Here is a 20,149-nt window from a genome sequence, read left to right on the forward strand (position 1 = left end):
CGATTACCTCAGCAAATTAACAGCTAGAATGCCAAAGGTCTGCAATGCTGTAATTGCTGCAAATGGAGCATTCTTTGACGAAAGCAAAGTTTGAAGGAGAAAATTATTATTTCAAATACAAATCATTATTTGTAACCTTGTCAATGTCTTCACTATATTTTCTAGTCATTTTGCAATTCATTTGATAAATATAAGTGTGAGTTTTCATGGAAAACACAAAATTGTCTGGGTGACCCCAAACTTTTGAACGGTATATATATATATATATAAAGAGGTCAGAGGAAACGTAAAAAAAACCCTATAATTGGAATTTACTTGTAGGAGAGAACTATTGTATATCTCCATAACTGCTATTCATTTCCAAGTAGAGGAGCCATTTAAAATAGGAAATTTATGTCATTTTGGAATGTTATGTCATGTAATTTTTGGAAAACTTCCTTAAATTACATTGCTTTACAACGGTCCACACCAGCTTGTAATTGTATTTCACATCTTATATGTAAATCGTTGTCACAGTCTTCTGGATATTATATCATACCAATAGAAGGCTTAAAACGTTTATTTTCACTCCCAATGGGTGTGGAATGTGTTTATAAAGATAAGAATCCCCAGGCGTTAAAGGGAGACTTACCGTCAGAAAGGGGTATTTTATTTAATATTCATAGAAAAAAATGTTTTTACATTTTTTGGCTTTTTTATTTTATTTTAGCAGTACTATGCAATTAAAAGTTAAATACAAACTGTTGTACTTCTCTAGTAATGAGGACAAAGTGTTTAAACTCCTGAATGGTAGGGCACACTAATGTCAGTTTACAACCTGCTGCAATGTAATCTCATTTATAATACATACGAGCCATTAAAGGCATGGTGTTGCCAGAAAAACATGTTTTTTTTTTTTAATTAAACATTTAGTGTGTGGGTGATTAAACATTGTTCAAATTTTTTTTATTTTTTTCACGAGTCAGGAAATATTATAAATTATTTCTAATTTATAATACTACCCATTTTTGGTCACTAGATGGAGCTATTTCCCAAAATTGCAGCATTGCAAAATTGGGTTAAAAGCCCTCGCTCTAGTGAGCTCTCAGCATCCCCCCCTCCTTTATCCTGGCTAGTGCCGGGATAAACGAGGGGTTTGAACGGTGTAACCTCCTACACTGTGTGTCGCCATTTTTTGAGCTAACACACAGCGTAGTAGGTTTACATACAGTAGTAAACACACACAAACACGAACATACATTGAAATCTCTTACCTGCTCCTGCCGCCGCGGCTCCCTCCGGCCCGTCCGCTCCGTTTGCTGCCGCTGGTCCAAGTGCACAAATCCGGAAGCCGCGACCGGAAGTAGTAATATTACTGTCCGGCCGCGACTTCCGGTCCACAGGAAAATGGCGCCGGACGGCGCCAATTTCGAATTGGACTGTATGGGAGCGGCGCATGCGCAGTTCCCACACAGACGCCGTACACTGAAGTCAATGGGACGGGAGCCGTTTGCAGTCCCTATGGGACTGTGGCTGCCGTATTCCATGTCTGTATGTGTCGTTAATAGACACACACAGAAATGGAACAAAAAATGGCAGCCCCCATAGGGAAGAAAATGTGTAAAAATAAGAAAAAGTAAAACACAAACACACAAATGAATATAAACGTTTTTAATAAAGCACTAACATCTTTAACATATAAAAAAATAATTTGTGATGACACTGTTCCTTTAATCTCGGAGCATAATCAGCCTCAACCTAAAAAAAAAATATTGTGAGTCCCAACCGATTCTGCCATTACGACTTTGTCAAGGGTCTCATCTATCGGGCATAATCTGTGGTTTATTGATATGATATACACAAGGTATGCATCATGTAAGTAGAATAAGAAGCAAGGGATTATTTCCATCTTTTACTGGACTCCACGCAGTATTTCTTGTCTCCCTGATTCCTCTGATACAGCAGCTTGGGAAACAGAGAGTCCTATCACCTGCAGAGTTGCAATGCCTTAGGAGGTTTGACTTCTGAAAGCTTTGTATGGAAGCTGCATACAGGAGAAGAATTGAGTAGGTAATACAAAGGTTGTGTCAGGACTCCGAAGAGAACATGAAAAAATAACTAAAAAAGATTCACACAGCGGAGAGTTGTGTGGTCTTGAACTAAAGCGGAAAAAGATAAAATTGATCCAGCGCTTGCAACATGGCATGAGTAAGGACAAGTGATTTGTCTGAAACGCGTAGGCCTGCTATCTGATGCATCCACCCCTTTGTATACGGACTTTTTAATATATTTGGAATAAAGTTGGAATATTACTTCCTTTTAAACCTAGCGCTGGATCAAGTTTCTCTTTTTCTGCTTTGATCTTCATCGTGTGCCGGCACGACGATCTATTCGCTGTCCTTCCTCGGACATAGGATTGGTGAGCTGGAGGATTCCTCCCCCATTTACTATTGCTTGAACTACCAACCATACCGCTTGTGGCTTTCTCTGCAAATATGAACCCCTTGAATGATCTGATGTTAAGACCGATTTGTTTGGACCGATATATAGGGTTATTGATTTTAACAATATTTGTTTTTATGTTTGGGCTGCATATGCTCCGAGACTAATGTTTGGTTTGTATATTCTCTTGTTATTCTAAGGTATGGAACCTCAGAATATATATAAATATGTATATATATATATATATATATATATATATATATATATATATATATATATATATATATATATATATATATATATATATTTATATATATGTATATATACATATATATATTATATATACATATATATATATATATATATATATATATATGTGTGTGTATATATATATATATATATATATATATATATATACACTAATCTCATTGTATTAGTAAGTGGAGGATTGGAATTACAGAATGCTAGCTCTATTGTTCTCTTGATAGGCCTAAATAAACATGGCCTACACAGACAGGGGCACTGAGACGTAGATAAAATAAGGAGAAAAAGTAAATAATCAGCAAATCAGTGTCAAATCAAGACCATCATACTTTGCAATTTTTATATATTTCTTTTTATGTTTTTTTTGTGTTTGAGTTACTGTATACCAATATATTAAAGTACGCATCACAATATCATTGTCTGTTAGGTTACTTTCACACTGTGTTTTGCAGTGTCCAATTGATGTATGCGCCAGGAAAGCTCCATATCCACGGGCCCCCATTAACCCGGTAGGGGCCAAGGAGTGAATGCGTGACAAAAGCTGCCGGAGCTGTGGCACATTGTGTAGGATGTGGATTGGTGACACTGGAGACACTGTGCGGAAGCGTTGTGAGGGAAGGGGATTGAAGAATAGCTGTGGCGGGAGTAGGTAGAATGGGGAAGCAACAGGAGACTTCCCAGATGAGACCGCATCATCTTGACAGAGCTTTTGACGTAGTGCAGGTCGCAGTGCTATGCTACTGCTTGCAACAATGAAGAGAAATGTCTCTGGGGTGGACCTGATACAACATGGAGCGATCATACAGGACTGGATATAATGATATGAAACAGAGCCCTCCTATCAGTGCTATTCAGAAAGCGTAAGACTTGGCTCCCATACTTTGTAATGGCATTATGTCACGCTGCTGGAACAGAGAAGCTGAGGGCTTCTAACATTCTAACATTGCTACCATTATGCTAATCTAATGCACTGTATCGGGGAATTTACTTCTGTATATGATTTACTTCTGTATATAAAACATAGCCTCCCCCCAATGTAGTGCATACAATGTAAGAAGCAATATACATAGGAGAGGAGTGGTAACCTAATTTACCACTTCAGTAAACACAGAGAGGAAATCAAGACACTGGACAGGAAGTAGAATACATGGCAAGATTAAAAAAAAATTATATATAGAGAAACTAACCATATAAAAAAAAAAAATAATTTGAAGGATGTGTCCCTATAAAGGGCCTTATGTATGAAAATCCATGCAGACAAGACCTGGAGGTGATGTGCAGAACAACTAATCGGATCACTGCTTGTAGCTCCAAACCTATTTTTAAAAAAAATTAAAATGGACTTTTCTTGTCTGCATTATTTACTATACAACAGGCCCAGTTAATATCTAGTCTTTACAACGAATCACTGTTAATTGGAATGTGAGTAAATCCAGCAAGAGACATTTAATGTTCACTATGAGAAACGTGTTAAAAGGTCATCAATTCATTTTTATTTGCTTTGTATATAGAGCATTATGTAAAGCGTCTCCATGAGATCAAGTATAACTAATAGGAGTTTAACCACAGACATAATCCTAAACTGGTATTTGTGCTTAACCTCGTAAGGACATGGACTAGTTGGCACCTTGAGGACGCAGCCCCATTTTCCAAATCTGACATGTCTCACTCATGTGGTAATAACTCTAGAATGCTTATACCTATCCAAGCGATTCTGAGACTGTTTTCTCGTGACACATTATACTTTAAGTTAGTGGTAAAATTTTGTTGATACATTTAGTATTTTATTGTGAAAAACTCCAAAATTTTGCACAAATTTGCATTTTTTGAAATTTAAATGTATCTGCTTGTAAGACAGATACAAAATAAATGCTAATTAACATTTGCCATATGTCTACTTTAGATTGGAATCAGGTTTTTTTAACATCCTTTTAGTTTTCTGGGATGTTACAAGGCTTAGAACTTTAGCAGAAATTTTTCACATTTTCCAAAAAATTTCAAAAGGCTATTTTTACAGGGACCAGTTCAGTTGTGAAGTGGTTAGGAGTTGCCCATACAATGCAAATCCCCATAAATCACCCCATTTTAAAAACTGAACCTCTCAAAGCATTTAAAACAGCATTTAGGAAGTTTATTAACACTTTAGGTGTTTCACAAGAATTACAGCAAAGTAGGGATGAAATTGACAAATTTCATTTTTTTTGCAGTAATTCATTTTTAATCCTTTTTTTTCTGTAACACAGAAGCTTTTACCAGAGAAACACAGCTCAATATTTATTGCCCACATTCCGAAGTTTTTAGAAATGTTCCACATGTGTCCCTATTTTGCCAATTCACTGAAACACAGACCTCCGAAGCAAAGGAGCACCTAGAGGATGTTTGGGCCTTCTTTATACTCGAATATATTTTAGGCACCATGTCCGATTTGAAGAGGTCTTGTGATACCAAAACAGTGAAAACACCCCAAAAAAGGGGTATAGTGAGCATTTTGATCCCACAATTTTCTGCTGAAGTTAGTGGAATGTAGCTGTGAAAATGAAAATCTAAATTTTTTCAAATAAAATGTAGAAATTTTCAATATTTCCAAGGCATAAAGGAGAAAAAACTCCCCAAAATTTGGAAAGCAATTTCTCCCGATTATGTGGTGATAAACTGCCGTTTGGACACATGGCAGGGCTTAAAAAGGAAGGAGCACCATTTGGAATTTTGAGCTCAAGTTTTACTGCAATGATTTTCGGGTACCATGTCGCATTAGCAAAGCCCCTGAGGGACCAAATCAGTGGAAACTCCTCCGAAAAGACACCATTTGGCAAACTACACCCCTCAAGGAATTTATCAAGGGTATAGTGAACATTTTGACCCCACAGTTTTTTGCTAAATTTAGTGGAATGAAGCCGTGAAAATGAAAATACATTTTTTCCAATAAAACGTAGAAATTTTACATTTTTACAAAGCATAACGAAGAAAAAGCACCCCAACATTTGAAAACCAATTTCTCTCGATTACGGTAATACCCCATAAGTGGTCATAAACTGCGGTTTCGACAAACGGCAGGGGTAGGATCACCATTTGGAGCTCAAATTTAGCTGGAATGGTTTTCGGGTGACATGTCACGTTTGCAAAAGTGTCTGCGGGACCAAAATAGTAGGAAACCCCCAAAAGTGACCCCTTTTGGGAAAGCACACCCATTATGTAATCTATCTAGGGGTATAGTAAGCATTTAGACCCCACTGGTCTATTGCAGAATTTATTGGAATTAGGCCGTAAAAATTAATATCAACATTTTTTCCGCTAAAAAGTTGAATATTTTTATTTTCTCAGGGTTAAAAGGAGAAAAAGCACCCCAACATTTGTACATTTTTTCTCCAAATTTTCTACAGAGTACAGCAATACCCCACATGTGGTCATAAACTTCTGTTTGGACACACGGCAGGGCTCAGAAAGGCAGGAGCGCTATTTGGCATGCAGATTTTGCTGCATTGGTTTTTGGGGTCCATGTTGCATTTGCAAAGCCCTAAGGTAACAAATTACAGTGGAAGCCCCCAAAAAGTGACCCCATTTTGGAAACTACACCCCTCAAGGCATTTAACATTTGCCTGGACATATGACAGAGCTCAGAAGTGAATAGCAACATGCGCATTTGAGGTCTATTTTGGTGATTTTTACAACATTGGACCACAATTGCAGGGCTCCGAGGTCAAAAAGTAAAACAAACCCCCAAGTAGTGACCCCCATTTTGGAATCTACACCCCTTGAGGCAATTTAATAATGAATGCATAGCGAATGGTGCAAAACGAAAATTGCAATGTTCCACCGATATGCCATTTTAATGCACAATATGTTGTGCCCAGTATGTGCCACCGAAGACTAATACCTCGTAAACTGCTAAGCTGGTTCACCCAGGTATACCAATGCCATATATGTGGACGTAAACTGCTGTTTGTGCACGCTGTAGGGTTCAGAAGAGAGGGAGCGCCATTTGGCTTTTGGAGCGCAAATTTAGCTTGGCAGTTGTTCTGTTTGGGGTTTTGCTAGTATTTCAGTTTATAATGTGGGGGTATATGTAATCTGTGCAGAGAACATGAGGGTATAATTAGGGGGTATAATAATGCGGTAAATAAATAATATTTCAGAGATATGTGGCCAGTTTCGCACTGATAAGTGGCGCCCGATCTTATCTGCTTTTGGACACTGCACATTTTGTGTCGCCATATTCTTAGAGCCAGAACTTTTTTATTTTTTATGTAAAAAAAGCTGTGTAAGGGCTTGTTTATTGTGGGACGGGTTGTAGTTTTTATTGCTACTATTTTGGGGTACATGGGAATTAATGATAAAAAAATAGCGATTATGGCATAGTTTTTTTATTGTTTTTTTGCGGTGTTCACTGTGCGGGAAAAATAACATTACAGTTTTATAGATTGGGTTGTTACGGAATCGGTGATACCAAATATGTGTACTTTTTTTAACGTTTTCATTTTTTTCCTATAATAAAAGACTTATTATAGGTCAGTGTTTGTTTTTATTAACTTGAAACTTTTGTTCTTACACTTATATTCAACCTTTTTCAACATTTTTTTTGTTCCACTAGGGGACTTGAGGGCCTGCACCTCTGATCTTTACTCTAATGCATTGCACTACCCACCTAGTGCAATGCATTAGAGCTGTCAGTCATTCACTGACAGCAAACCTATTAGGTCCTGTCTGTGGGAGGGGCCTAATATGCTATTGTACTGGTAGACTAGGACACCATTATTAGGCCTCCAGTTTGCTGTAGCAAGGATCGGCATCGTCCCGATCACGTTGTGTCGATGCCGATCGCTACAAACCACTAAGATGTTGTGATCGCTTTTGATCGCGGCATATAAGTGGTTAATGGCAGGAATCGGAGCTAGCTCCGTTCCCTGCCATTACAGCACGGTGACAGCTTTAACATACAGCTGACATCCTCGGCTGATGTCGCAGGCTCAGCTTCTGAGCCTGCGCCATCATGTTACCGTGGCCGGATGCCTTTTAGGCCCCGTCTCTGGGCGGGACCTAGCAGGCATCCGTTCTAGGCAGACAGGAGGCCATTGTTAGGCTGCCGGAGCAGTCATCGGAACCCTGCAATTTCATTGCAGAGTTCCGATCTGCTTGTAAACACCATAGATGCAGCGCTCGGTTTTGAGGGCTGCATCTAAGGGGTTAATCGGCCAGATCGGAGGTTAGCTCCGGTCCTGGCCTTGAAGCAGTGATAGAGCTAAGCTATCACTTCTTCAAAACTGTGTCTGCAGACACAGTACCCTGCTAACGTGATGAAGTAATATTACGTCAGTTCACGTTAACAGTCCACCGCCCGTGATGTAATAGTATGTCACAGGGCGTTAAGGGGTTAATGCATAAGGCTAGATTCACACATGCTGTTTTGATGCAGTTCTGTAGTCTACATAAGACACTGTGCAGAAATATATTTCACTACAATAGAGGAGTTCAGATAAGTTGTTATGGGTTTTCTGACAAAATTCTTGTCAACTGTTTCCAATAGCAACCAACAGAATTTTGAACACAGCTCTAGACTATAGCACAAGCTGTAACTCAGGGTCAGTACAAGATAAATAATGTTTACAAAGTTACTCAACTTTTTAAGACTATAATCTGTAAATAGTTTCAGACGGTGGACTTTTTAAAGAAAAGATAAACTATTAAAATTGGCAGCAGGGCAGGGAATGGCATTACCATTCATAGCTCATGTAATCATCAGTCAACTGCTGGCCTCAGTGATCACATGCTGTTCACGACAGTATCACCGCCAGCGATTGGCTGTAGCGGTAATGAATGCCACGTGACCACGGCAGGAGCTTTCGGCACCGGAATGTCAGTGAAGGGGACCTCAGCGCTGGATCAGGGGTTACTTTAGGGGATGAGTATCTGTTAGTTTACTATGTAATGCCATCCCCTGCCTTGCTGTTAATTTCAAAGTCCCGGATAACCCCTTTAAATTGTTAGATAATTGTATTTCTCTCATCGGTTGTTTCAGAAGACATAACATAAAAAATAATTTACACTCCACACCAAGAACATATGCTGTTGAAATTTAATAGATGTATAACTTCATGCTCATCATACAGAATATTGATGTCAAGACTGTGCAGCCTTTTATTATGTAATGATTTGTTTGAAATGCTACAGTACATACAATAAAATATTATGTCATTTAAACAATTTAATTGATGTATATGAATATTCTTTAATCTTGGAGAATATGTATTCTCTGCGAGCTATTTGCATATATATGAAGAGCTTAGTCTTTTCTGGGGAAGCAGATGCTTCAAAGCTCATTATATACAGTATATGGAGGCTGTCTTTCTTTACATACTATATATTATTCATTTTACTAAATAACTAATACATATAAGGTAATGCAAGTTAAATAAAAAAAGTTACACAATCATTAAAAAACAAAAAACACTTTCACCAGTAAATGTTTGTTACAATGTGTATAGAGGGGGGCGTGGCTTAGCGCGCAGCAGGAGCAGTCGCATGATCTGAGAGCTCCGCCGTGAACCCGCGCCAAAGTTATCCTGCAAGTAATCCTACAGCTTCTAAAAGTTATAAACATACCGTCCAAACGATCCAGGCGGTTGAAGGCGACTACCGGAGCAAAAATGAGCCCAACCAGAGGTCAGTCGCAAGGCTTTGCAAGAGGTGAAGGGCAAGATGGCGGCTGCACTCCTCTTCCCCAGCGCTCTAAGGGAGGAGGTGGAGGAGCAACCTCAGGCAGTCAGGACACAACTACAGAGGAAGCCCCAGAGCCCACACTGTCTGAGATGACGACCCAGCTGCTGACAGCTATCGCGGCCTGTAAAACCTCACTCACCGGAAAGCTGGAAGAGGTAAAGATTGACATAGGGCTAATGAGGCGAGACATGCAAGCCATGAGGGAGCGCATAACGCATGCGGAAGAAAGGGTATCTGGGCTGGAAGATGGAACGGCATCCTTGCCTGGGGCAATCGCTGATCTGGAATCGGCAGCAGAATTGTGGAGACAAAAATCAGACGACATGGAAAACAGGCTAAGACGCAACAACATCAGGATAAATGGCATGCCTGAACGAATAGAAGGTCAGAATCCGCTTGAATTTGTATTGCAATGGCTTAAAGACCTGCTCCCAGACGCGCCATTTTCGCAGGCCTTGGCGGTTGAAAGAGCCCACAGAGTGCCGGGGAGACCACCACCCCCAGGAGCACCCCCTAGACTGCTGCTGGCACGACTTCTCAACTGCAATGACCGGGACATGATTCTACGCCTGGCACGTCGATTACCGGAGATCACCTATAATGGGGCAAAGGTGTCTATATTTCCTGATTTCTCTGCAGACCTGCAAAAGCGGAGGGCGACGTTTTTGGCCGTCAAGAGGCGCCTGAGAGATCTGGGCATCCCCTACTCCATGTCATATCCAGCCCGACTACGTATTGTGGATGGGGAAAGATCCATATTTTTCAACTCCCCGCAAGAAGCTGACGACTGGGTGAGAAGTAAACGGCCGGCACGCCGAAATTAATATTATTGATCAACGCAGTCGACGACTCATACAAGGCGGACTGATGCTATTGACCCAATCTGTATCACCGGAACCGTGGGACAGTTTGTAAGGACTCTCTGTATGTCTAATCCTGATGGTGATGCGGATGGGGCCGGATGGAGATCTGTTGGCCAAGGTGCCTTTCTATGCCAGCTAAATATGTGAGACAACACTCCTGAGGAGACTGCCGCACGTATCCTTAAAGCTAGAAGCTTGAATAGTTGCTGTTTGGCGCGGGGATTACCCCCGATTACTTAAATGCCACGTTTCAGGGCATGCAACGGCAATGTAATATGCATCTTCTTGCATTGTCGGTATTGTTATAATGTTTACAACTGGTTTATCTTGGTTATAAGTTGGAATGTGCCGCAGATGCGGATAGATTTAATACTACTAAGGTACAGATGCAACCGTGTAAGAGATGTACTGATTCATTTATACCCACCTCTGCACCAGACGAGAATGTTACTGTATAGCAGGGAATATGGCTTACTCCTGCAAATGGAGATCGCAATGTATAGATGTCTTCTTTTACTGTAATGTCCTGGAACGTGAGGGGTATGGGTAATCCGCAGAAGCGAGTTATACTGTATAGCCACATCCGTAGAGTTAACCCTCATATATTGTGCCTCCAGGAGACTCACTTAATACCCGCCAAAATGAGAACGGTGACTCGACCGTGGGTTCAGTGGTCTAGCCACTCGTGTCATACTTCATACTCAAGAGGGGTTTCAATCCTGGTGCACAAATCCGTGAGGTGGGAGGCCATCCATACCAAAGTTGATAGTGAAGGCAGATATGTGTTTGTGTATGCCCTCATAGAAAATGTTCCCTATGTAATACTGGGCATGTACATCCCACCGCCCGCATCTATGCGTATTTTACATATGGCTGCTGCCTTTGCCGCAACTTATCCGACCGCTAAAGTACTGGGAATGGGTGATTTCAATATGGTAGTGAACTCCAACCTCGACAGACTTAACACTTCCTCTGAGGGGGATAGGGCGGCACCCGACACGTCTGTATTGGGCTTATGGTTGGATGAGATGGGGTGGATGGATCTTTACCGATATAAACATCCGACTGCTAAAGTATATTCATATCACTCACTAGGCAGGCACTCCCTATCACGCATTGATTATATGGTGGGTAATGCTCTTGTTGTGCCCATGGTTGACTCTATCTCCTATAGGTCCAGAGCGGCTTCGGATCATTCCCCTATGGTGGCCAGCCTTAGCCTCCCCGGCCCTACTAGGCCTGGGGCGTGGAAAAAACACCCCTTTTGGCTGACCCTGATAGGCCCTCAAGATAGAATCCCAGATCAATTGGAGGTGTTTAACATGGACCATAGTACATTTGAGAATTCCAGTATTGCATGGCACATCTTTAAAGATTACCTTAGAGGGTGTCTTAGGTCCACGATTTCATATATAAAAAAAGACTCTACCAGGATTGAATTAGAGCTAGAGCAGCAATGCAAAATTTTAGAGGGTAAATTCATAGATGACCCTACAGACACGAACAGGGATCTCTGGCTGCAAACAGGGCGGAAATACCTTATGCTGCTTCAGGAAAAGGCAAACAGGAAAATATTTTTTAACCGGCAATCGTATTTTGAATTGGGCAACCAGTCTAGTAAGCTACTGGCACACTTAATCCACCAGAACTCTAAAAGTCCAGCCATCCTCAAGATACAGGGGGGATCGAGGGAGAGCTTGACGGACTCCCTAGGTATAGCCGAGACATTTGTACAATTTTACAAAGAGTTATACACCTCCCATTCTAGATACGATGTGCCAGAGTTTAAAACCTATATGGATGGTATAACGTTCCCTACACTGAGCACAGAAGGCAGAATTGCCTTAGAGGCCGATGTGACGGAGGAGGAGATACAGGAGGCCATGGGGGACATGTCAAAAGGGAAGGCGTCGGGCCCAGATGGGATTCCTATAGAGGTGTATCACAAATACTCGGAACATCTCATCCCTTCCCTACGCGCTATGTTCTCTTATGCACTAGATAAGGGGCGGCTGCCTGATAGTATGTACAACGCAACTATAATAGTCCTGTTAAAACCTGATAAGGATCCGATGGATTGTGGCTCCTATCGTCCGATATCTCTATTAAACAGCGATTACAAGATACTTACCAAAATCTTACCAAATAGGCTTAATAAAGTCGTCTCCCAAGTAATTCACGAGGACCAAACTGGCTTTATGCCAGGGAAATCTACATCCGACAACATCCGTAGGGTACAGATACTTGCACAGATAGGAGAAGCTATGAAGGCAGATTGGGCAATGGCATCGTTAGATGCCGCTAAAGCCTTTGATTCTATTGAATGGGCATACTTGTTGGAGACTCTAGACAGATTTGGATTTGGGCCTCAATTCCTTAGGTGGATCTCTCTTCTATATAAGGAACCACGTCCGGTAGTCTCGTCATTTAAATACCTTGGTATCATTATAAATCGGGACCATAGAAATGATCATGATACTAATATCTAACCACTGCTGGATTATGTAAGGGGCAAGTTCAGGATCTGGAGTACTCTCCCCCTGGCTGTAACTGGTAGGATTAACTTAATTAAAATGGTCATTCTCCCCAAATGCCTATATATCCTAGAACACGCAGCGACACCGGTGTACAAAAGCTTCTTCAAGCAGATACATGCCTTATTCATCTGGGGTGCAAATAGGTCAAAACTCAGCCTCACTACTCTGCAGCGACCTAAAACACAGGGGGGAGCTGCCTTGCCAGATCTCTTTCTGTACTATCTAGCGGGGCAATTACGATATTTAAAAGCATGGGTAAATGACACGATGCTGACAAATAGGGAACAGCACCTGGCGGTCTACCTGCAAATACCTACCCTTTGGCCAGTATTGGAAGGTCCCATGAATGCACTCAAGAATGTACTGCCTGTTCATAGGGTGGCTTCCCAGGTGTGGTCAGCTGCAAAGGGCATTTACGGGTACACTGACGTGCAAACAGACATGCCATTATGGTCAAACTCACTCCTCACACAGGTATCAGAGGACCTGGCCCCAATATTCTGGATTCAGCATGGGATACACAATATAGGGGATGTATATGAGGGAAACAGCCTTAAATCCTTTACACAGCTGCAGTCTGAATTTACACTGCCCAGGACTGCCTTTTACAGGTACTTGCAATTGTGCCATGCTCTCAGGGCTCAGTTCCCTGCCACAGATACGGCATTCTCACAATTTCCATTGATAGGAGTATTTCGATCCCAAGGACCCAGAGGGTTAATATCAGCCATCTACACATCTCTCATAACGGCCAAAGTTAGCATACCACTACCGGTAAAGGACAAATGGAGAACACAGATACCCAACCTCACTGAGGAGGAATGGGAGGAGATTCTCTCTTCCCCACTCTATGTGTCCCCAGCGGCCAATAACAGGATGATACAACTATCCATGATACATCAAAGCTACCTTACTCCTGTTAGGCTACAAAAAATGGGTAGATATCCGAGCACGGAATGTCACAGGTATCGGTTTCCTAGGGCCGACTTCTGGCACATGATCTGGGCGTATCCATTTGTTTCCTCTTTCTGGGATGAGGTAGTTGGGGTAGCAGCTGGAATTCTGCATATTCCTGTCCCGGCAACTCCACAGATTTGCTTGTTTGGTGTTCTCCAAGACGAATGTTGTCCGCATTACATGAAAATATTTCTTAGGGAAATACTGTTTATGGCAAGGAAGGCTATTGCTCTTAGATGGATGGACCCGCGTCCTCCCAAGGTGAATAAGTGGAAATCACTTGTGAATTCGATCATCCCTTACGAACGGATAATGTATAAACAAAGAGGATGCCTTGATAAATTCTATAAAATATGGGAAGCATGGTGTGAATCAGCAGTGACTCAATATACCCCACACAGATATCATGATATCCGTAGATCGCTGACACTTAGCTAAATTAAAGGGTAATGAATCATTATAGCCTCCGGTACTGTGCTTGGTTCAGCATGTGATACGGGAGATGTATATTGTTTGTATGTTAAAGTGTATGTATTCTTCTTGATATGTTAAATTGAGACGCTTTGTAATGTGCACATCTCTGCATTCCTTTTTGCATACAATGTATGGTGTAAATGCATTTGTACTATATGTTTTCAATAAAACTAGTTTAAAAAAAACCCAATGTGTATAGAGGTTTCCTAAGCAGCACTTTATGTAGTATATTTTCAGTTCTTTTTATATATAAGGGGATGTAAGTTATTTCTTATACTGTATAACCGTACAGGCGTAATAAGTGGCTGATCACATGTTTTGTCAACGGCTCCAGAGATTCATAGCCAGTCTGCCAAGCCCATACTTTAAGGTCTGAATCTCTGTAATGTCTGCGATCTGATGAAGGTCGGCACATTCAGCTTAGAATACTTGTTGACACATGTATTTCTCACATATTTACAATCAGATAATTGAAAAGGTGGTAGAAAATAATGAATTTAAAAGTAGAGGGAAAATTATATAGAGGGATGACCGAATGTGAAATATAACATATTCTATGGGATCTCGACATCTTACCAGTGTTTCAGAATTTATTTTTGATTTAATATTTTTAATCTTACATAGATTTTATTAAACCCGTTTGATGTAATATTCTGAAAACTTTGAGAAGTTTATTTGATATCACAATAAAAATAAATGTTCTTGTATTCAATCAAGCAGCTTGATTCTCTGGCAATTTGGAGGATATTGGTGGCAATAAAGTATTATTTACTACAAGATTAGTTATTTCACTAAGTTTAATGTCCTCAAAACGAACATTTTAAGTATGTAAAAACACAGTTAATCAAACCATGTGGTGCCAAAAAAAATATAAAAACATAGGCACAAATAATTTGGACAAATTTGAAATTAAAGTTTATGATAAATAAAAAAAATTGTTTTTGCATATTTATATACCAAAATGTTAAAATTCTGTCATGGCCGCTGATGTCTCAGACACTATAGCAGAGGGTTGGGGTATAGGTTGCTACAATGGGAATGCATGTAAATGTTAATTTAGGGATGAAATATTTTACATTCAATTTAATTTTTTTTCTTGTTGACATTTATATGTAACAGCTTAATTTAAGATTACTTTTATCTATGCATTATTATCTTAGTTATTCTAATAATTATAATTTTTTTTCATATTTATTGTTGGTCTCTCTAGAATTTTTCAAATCTCTTCTGGAGAATGCAGAAAAATCTCTTCATGAAATATTTGTAAGAACATATGGATTGCTTTACACACAGAACTCAGAAATATTTCAGGACTTATTTACTGAGCTAAAACTCTACTACACTGGAGGAAATGTCAACCTGGAAGAAATGTTGAATGATTTCTGGGCTCGTCTGCTAGAACGTATGTTTCAGCTGATAAATCCTCAATATCATTTTTCAGAAGACTATCTTGAGTGTGTCAGCAAATACATTGATCAACTAAAACCATTCGGAGAAGTACCTAGGAAACTGAAAGCTCAAGTTACTAAAGCTTTTGTTGCAGCTCGAACATTTGTCCAAGGTCTAACTTTAGGCCGGGAAGTGGCCAACAAAGTTTCCAAGGTAAAAACAAATAATATTTCGATGATATTGACATTTTTGTCTTTGGTTGGTCCAGCTCTTGTAAAGTATTAATGTTTGCTATCCAGAAAATGAAAACTCAGATAGAGTCCTAGGATAAATGCATCTATTTTTCTAACTACTACTTATTATTGACTCTTTTGGTGTCTTTACAATCTGAAAATTGAAAAATATTTTGTAATTTAGGCTTCATATATCTTTTATTAATGTAAGCCGCAGTTGTCAGCAGTTAAGATACAGCTTTTTTACATAGTTATTTTGTCTTTAATTTATATTATTAACCTCGTATATCTTTGAAGAAATCTGATTTAATAATTACTGCAAGGAATGATCTATTTATTACATTTTATGCAAAAAGAATTCAAATGTTTCACTGTTTTTAACAATGGGAAATTTCCTTGGTCTGCATTTCCATAACTTGATCAAATAGTATATTTTTTGTATGATGCATTTTATGTCACATACAATGGCCCTTACATCTTAAATGATTTGAAATCCTAGGAATTTTAGACACTTGACGATTTGAATTTGATTCAAGAGCAGTTTGGGATATGCAAAATTCGTAAGATTTATTGATTTAAACATTTTACCATTTTGTTTGAGACACAGTTCGCACTGATGCCCGTTCTGCTCTGACTGGGGTTCTGGTGTTTTTTTTTGCCAAAATAGTATAGTTTGCCGCACTAATCTTTCTGTCAAAAAGATCAGACAGAAACCTGATGGACCCTTTATGAGTCAATGAGATCCACCTGGATGAGTTGGGTTAGTTAGGATCTGTTATGGCTACATTAAGAACGGAAGATATAACTGTGATGTGAACAGAGCCTTTCCATTATTGGATTTATATTTGTCCATATTAGATTCTGATCCTCTGAAGCTGCTTTATTGTCACTCATATGTCAATATATATGATGGATAGAGATGCATTGTGTCATGTTTTTGATACACAAGCAAAGGAAAGTTAATAGTCATCAAAACTAAAGTTGTGGATTAACAGTACTTTAAAATTAGTAGGTAACATATATTTACTTATATGGTTCAAATGTGAAACAAATTTTTTTGTAGCTTATTTGTACAATTTGAGATAGAGTAGATATCTTTGTATAGCTACTACACTGTTATAAGAAGGACAACAACAATCAAGAGGGCTAAGTTTACACATTCACATAAGGCTACATAAAACTGAAAAAATACACTATTTAATGAAGTTCAACCATCTATTTTCCCTCTTTCTTGATTTATAGGAAAGCAAAAACTGTGACACAGCTGCTAGCTTGAGAAAGAATGAGAATAAATCCATTGATCAGTTTCCCATATAAAATATACAAATCTTGGACAAAATATAACATTAAAGTGTATAAGAATTATTAAACAACAAAGTTATATATTCGATTCTATTCGTTTTTTTATTTATTTATTTTAAAAAAATGAAATTATATATAATTTGTTTGTGTGTATAACTAACTTGTTTAGGACGTAGCCTTTTTTAAAAATTGAAAACAAAGTATATGATCGTTTATTGGGTTATTTATAATCCATCAGGAAGAAATGTTTTAGAATTGTTCCAAATAACTGTCAGCCGAATAAGTTATCCTTCCTGACTCCTCCATAAACATGCAAGCTCAGATCAGCAAGATGGCTATGTTTGTTCCAATAGGTACAGGTGAATAAGCATCTGTCAGACACTTCTGGCAGTGCAATGCAGATATTGGGGGCAGTGGCAGATTTAGGCCCCCCTTCCCCACCGCCGCTCTGCCGTGTCTATAGTGAACACCACATTTCTGTGCGAGCATTGACAAATGGGTGTTACAAGTCCCTTTGTGAAAGGGTTGTGTCCCTACATACTGACAGTCTCCAACCATCGCTGACAGTATCACACTGTGTGGGGACACATTCTCTTGACAATGGGAATGGTAACATGCATTTGTCTATTAGTCCTGGGTACACAAAGACTTTATGTGGAATACAAGGATTTCCTACAACAGACATGTCAGGAGAGGGGACAGATCCTCTATAGACCCAGTGACTCACAAGTGATGTCTTCTCCATCTGACGCAGACCGTTATGGCGACTTCTCCTGATTTGACATCTTTGCTCCTCCTTTTTGCAGCCATTTCCAGCGTCTATAGAAACACACAAATTCAGACACCAAGGCCCATACATTAAAGGAGTTATCCGGGCACGGACCATTTTTTTATATTGATGACCTATCCACGTGCCTCGACAACCCATTTTACTCAGACTAATAAATTCGGACCCCAGACTAATTCATAGAATACTTAGACGTCAGACCTCTAAACTATTGCAGTCCCCAGACCAGAACCCCCTAAAGAAATACAGACCCCAGAGCAAGCACCCTAAATAAATACAGACCCCGGACCAGACCCCTAAATATAGACCCAGGCCCCTTAAACAAATCCATCACCTTATACTTACCTAACAGCTCACCTCACAGTCTTCTCTGGGGAGTCTTGCTGCTGTTCTAGGACCTGCAGTCATGTGACCAGCAGGTCTCTAAACAGTAGTAAGAACTGCAGACATAAGGTCATGTGACCTTATGTCTTCGGGTATGTTCACACGCTTAACAAAAAACAGCTGTAAAATACGGAGCTGTTTTCAAGGGAAAACAGCCTCTGATTTACAGCCGTTTTTTATGCATCAAGCGTTCTTTGATGCGTTTTTTTATAGCCTTTTTTGGAGCTGTTTTTCTATCGACCCAATGAAAAACGGCTCCAAAAGCAGCTCAAAAAGTGACATGCACTTCTTTTTTATGAGGCTTTTATACGCGCCATTTTAAAAAAACGCGCCGTAGGAATGGAACGCCGTTTTTCCCATTCCCAGTTTTCGGGGCGTTTACTGCCTGAAATACGGCTGAAAATAAGCTGTGTGAACATACCCTCACGGTCCTTTCGCAGGACATACACAATGCAGTTTTGTTGCGGCAAAATTGTGGCAAAAACTCGACAAAACTGCATTGTACTTTGGGCTGCCATGGGCCCCGATGAAGCCTCGGGCCCCGAGGCGGCCGGCTAAAACACCCTAATGATGATCCGCCATTGATTGGGTGGGGAATCAGAAAGGCACCATAGAGATAAGATCATAGGGATCCTCTAACAAATGTCTTAACATTTGATGTTCCTTTTCAAGCCCTACATTACAGAACTTTGCACAATATCCTCTTATGAACATTTTTATTTGTATATATACCGTCAACTCCAGAATTATTGTCACCTTTGAAGAAACTAATCAAAAACTAACAGGGCATAAGAGAAACTCTTTAACATTTTTTTTAACAATAATATATTATTTCAGAAAGTCGTGTCAAAAAATTGCATTCCTAAAGAATGGTTTATATAAACAGACAATTGCATGTTTGGGCAAATCTCTACCTTTTTATTGATTCAAGTCTCTAGGAACAGGGCCTGAAGCACGGGGTGCATAACCTGTCATGTTTAAATGGGGTGTCACTGGCCCTTTTCACCTAGGCACCCAGAGCTTGCACACATGATCCCACACATGGTGCCTAAACCTTTGAAAAGATAGCTGCACAGGATGTGGCTTAATTTATGAGTTCATTGATTGGGCAGGGTTATTCAGTGTTATTTTGGCTCTACAGGGGGTTATCTACAGCGCTAACGCCATACAGCCCCCCCTGTAGAGAACGCCATACAGCCCCCCTGTAGAGAACGCCATACAGCCCCCCAATGTAGGGAACGCCATACAGCCCCCACCCCTGTAGGGAACGCCATACAGCCCCCCCTGTAGGGAACACCATACAGCCCCCCCTTTAGGGAACGCCATACAGGCCCCCTGTAGAGAACGCCATACAGCCCCCGAATGTAGGGAACACCATACAGCCCCCACCCCTGTAGGGAACGCCATACAGCCCCCCCTGTAAGGAACACCATACAGCCCCCCATTTAGGGAACGCCATACAGGCCCCCCCCTGTAGGGAACACCATACAGCCCCCACCCCTGTAGGGAACGCCATACAGCCACCCCCCCTTGTAGGGAACGCCATACAGCCCCCCCTGTAGGGAACACCATACAGCGTCTCCCCTCCCAAAAAAATGTGACCTACAGTATGTCCTACAAAAGACATGTATCCCCTATCCACAGGACAGGGGATACATGTGTGATCGCTGGCATTGATAGGGAGAACAGGGGACTGAAAGTCCCCCCAAGTTCTCCATGACTAACCTCTGACTTCCGGCGTCTGCGCAGCTCAATAAAAATGAAAGGAGCGCTGGTCACGCATGCGCACAAGCGCGACCGGCGCTCTATTCATTTCTATGGAGC

At 40.4% G+C, this 20,149-nt stretch overlaps 1 protein-coding gene across 2 annotated transcripts in view; it reads left to right on the forward strand.

The window, feature by feature from the left end:
- GPC6 (glypican 6) overlaps positions 1 to 20,149 on the forward strand; it is a 709,242-nt gene that overhangs the window by 214,995 nt on the left and 474,098 nt on the right. For both annotated transcript variants that reach the window (XM_075852383.1, XM_075852384.1), the window contains one exon: positions 15,441 to 15,832. In XM_075852383.1, coding sequence (XP_075708498.1) covers positions 15,441 to 15,832 — 392 coding nt within the window. The remainder of the gene's footprint in view (positions 1 to 15,440; positions 15,833 to 20,149) is intronic.

The sequence above is a fragment of the Rhinoderma darwinii genome, chromosome 2 (assembly GCF_050947455.1).
Source record: "Rhinoderma darwinii isolate aRhiDar2 chromosome 2, aRhiDar2.hap1, whole genome shotgun sequence".
Taxonomy (NCBI): domain Eukaryota; kingdom Metazoa; phylum Chordata; class Amphibia; order Anura; family Rhinodermatidae; genus Rhinoderma; species Rhinoderma darwinii.